We start from the raw sequence: 1,123 nt of genomic DNA on the forward strand, positions 1-1,123 counted from the left end.
GGGGGTAAAAATCATTGTTTCTACTGGATTATAGGGGGTATGATGCTCGATTGCGATCGGGAGGAGCGAAAAGACACGGCTACTCTAGCCCCCTGCAGCAGAGCCGGGGATGTTCAGTTTACCTTGGTTGGGGGGGGGGGATGGGGATGGGGATGGCGCAGAGGTGGGTTGATGTGTATCGGATAGGGGAGACGTGTGCGATAAAGGCGGGTGGCGGGCAGGCAGGCGGGCAGGCAGGCAGATAGGCATGTACGGGTGCTCAGAACAACGAGTCGCCAAGAGTGGCGTTGACCTTGAGGTGGTCGGCGAGGAGTTCAGCGCCGCCGTCGGTCTTGGCATTGCCGGCCATGTCGACCGAGGTGAGCGAGTGGTTCTGGCGGAGAGCCTCGAGGAGAACGAGGCAGCCGGTGCGCTTGATCGAGTTGGAGGCGAGCGACATCGACGTCAGCGTCGTGTTGCCCAGGATAATGTCGGCGACGGCATGGACGCCGGCGTCGTTACCGATGTCGTTTTTGGAGAGGTCGAGTGACTCGATCGACCGGTTCTGGGCGAGGACCGGCGCCAGGACGGCCATGCCCTCTTCGCGGAGATCAGTCTCGCCGAGGTCGAGGACCCGGAGCGAGCGGTTGGACTCGAGGAGCGAGGCAAGGGCACTTGCACCGGCGAGTCCGACCGAGTTGCCGGCGAGTGAGAGGACTTCCAGAACGCTGTTGCCCTTGAGCACCTCTGCCAGAACGGTGGTGCCCTCGACGCCGAGATGATTCCTCGCCAGCGAGAGCTCGATCCACCCGACATCCAAGAGCAAGCGTGCGATCATACGTGCACCTACAACGCCGATGTTGCACCCTTCGATGACTACCTTTTCCAGCGCGAGTCCGTCCGCCAGCACCCTCCGCAGCGCCTCGATGCCGTCACGAGTGCACACATCTGCCGGTATGTCGCGGACCACCATGCTCGTCCCGTCCTCGCTCACCATCCCACGCAGCATTGCCTCCTGTTGCACAACGTCGAGTGCCCGTATGCGGTGTGTGTAGCCATCGTGAGTCACATGATCGTCATCTGCGTGTGTGTGTGGTGGGGGGGGGGGGTGGGGGGGGGGGGGTGGTGGTCGTACGTGGCGGCA

General features: G+C 62.8%; 1 protein-coding gene across 1 annotated transcript in view; it reads right to left on the reverse strand.

The window, feature by feature from the left end:
• Positions 1–153: 153 nt before the first annotated feature.
• Positions 154–1,123, reverse strand: part of AMSG_09421 (NOD3 protein) — a 1,212-nt gene continuing 242 nt past the window's right edge. Inside the window, exon 2 of the mRNA XM_013899329.1 lies at positions 154–994. Within this exon, the coding sequence (XP_013754783.1) occupies positions 260–994 (735 nt within the window). The 3' untranslated portion in view covers positions 154–259. The remainder of the gene's footprint in view (positions 995–1,123) is intronic.

The sequence above is a fragment of the Thecamonas trahens genome (assembly GCF_000142905.1).
Source record: "Thecamonas trahens ATCC 50062 unplaced genomic scaffold supercont1.46, whole genome shotgun sequence".
Lineage (NCBI taxonomy): Eukaryota > Apusomonadida > Apusomonadidae > Thecamonas > Thecamonas trahens.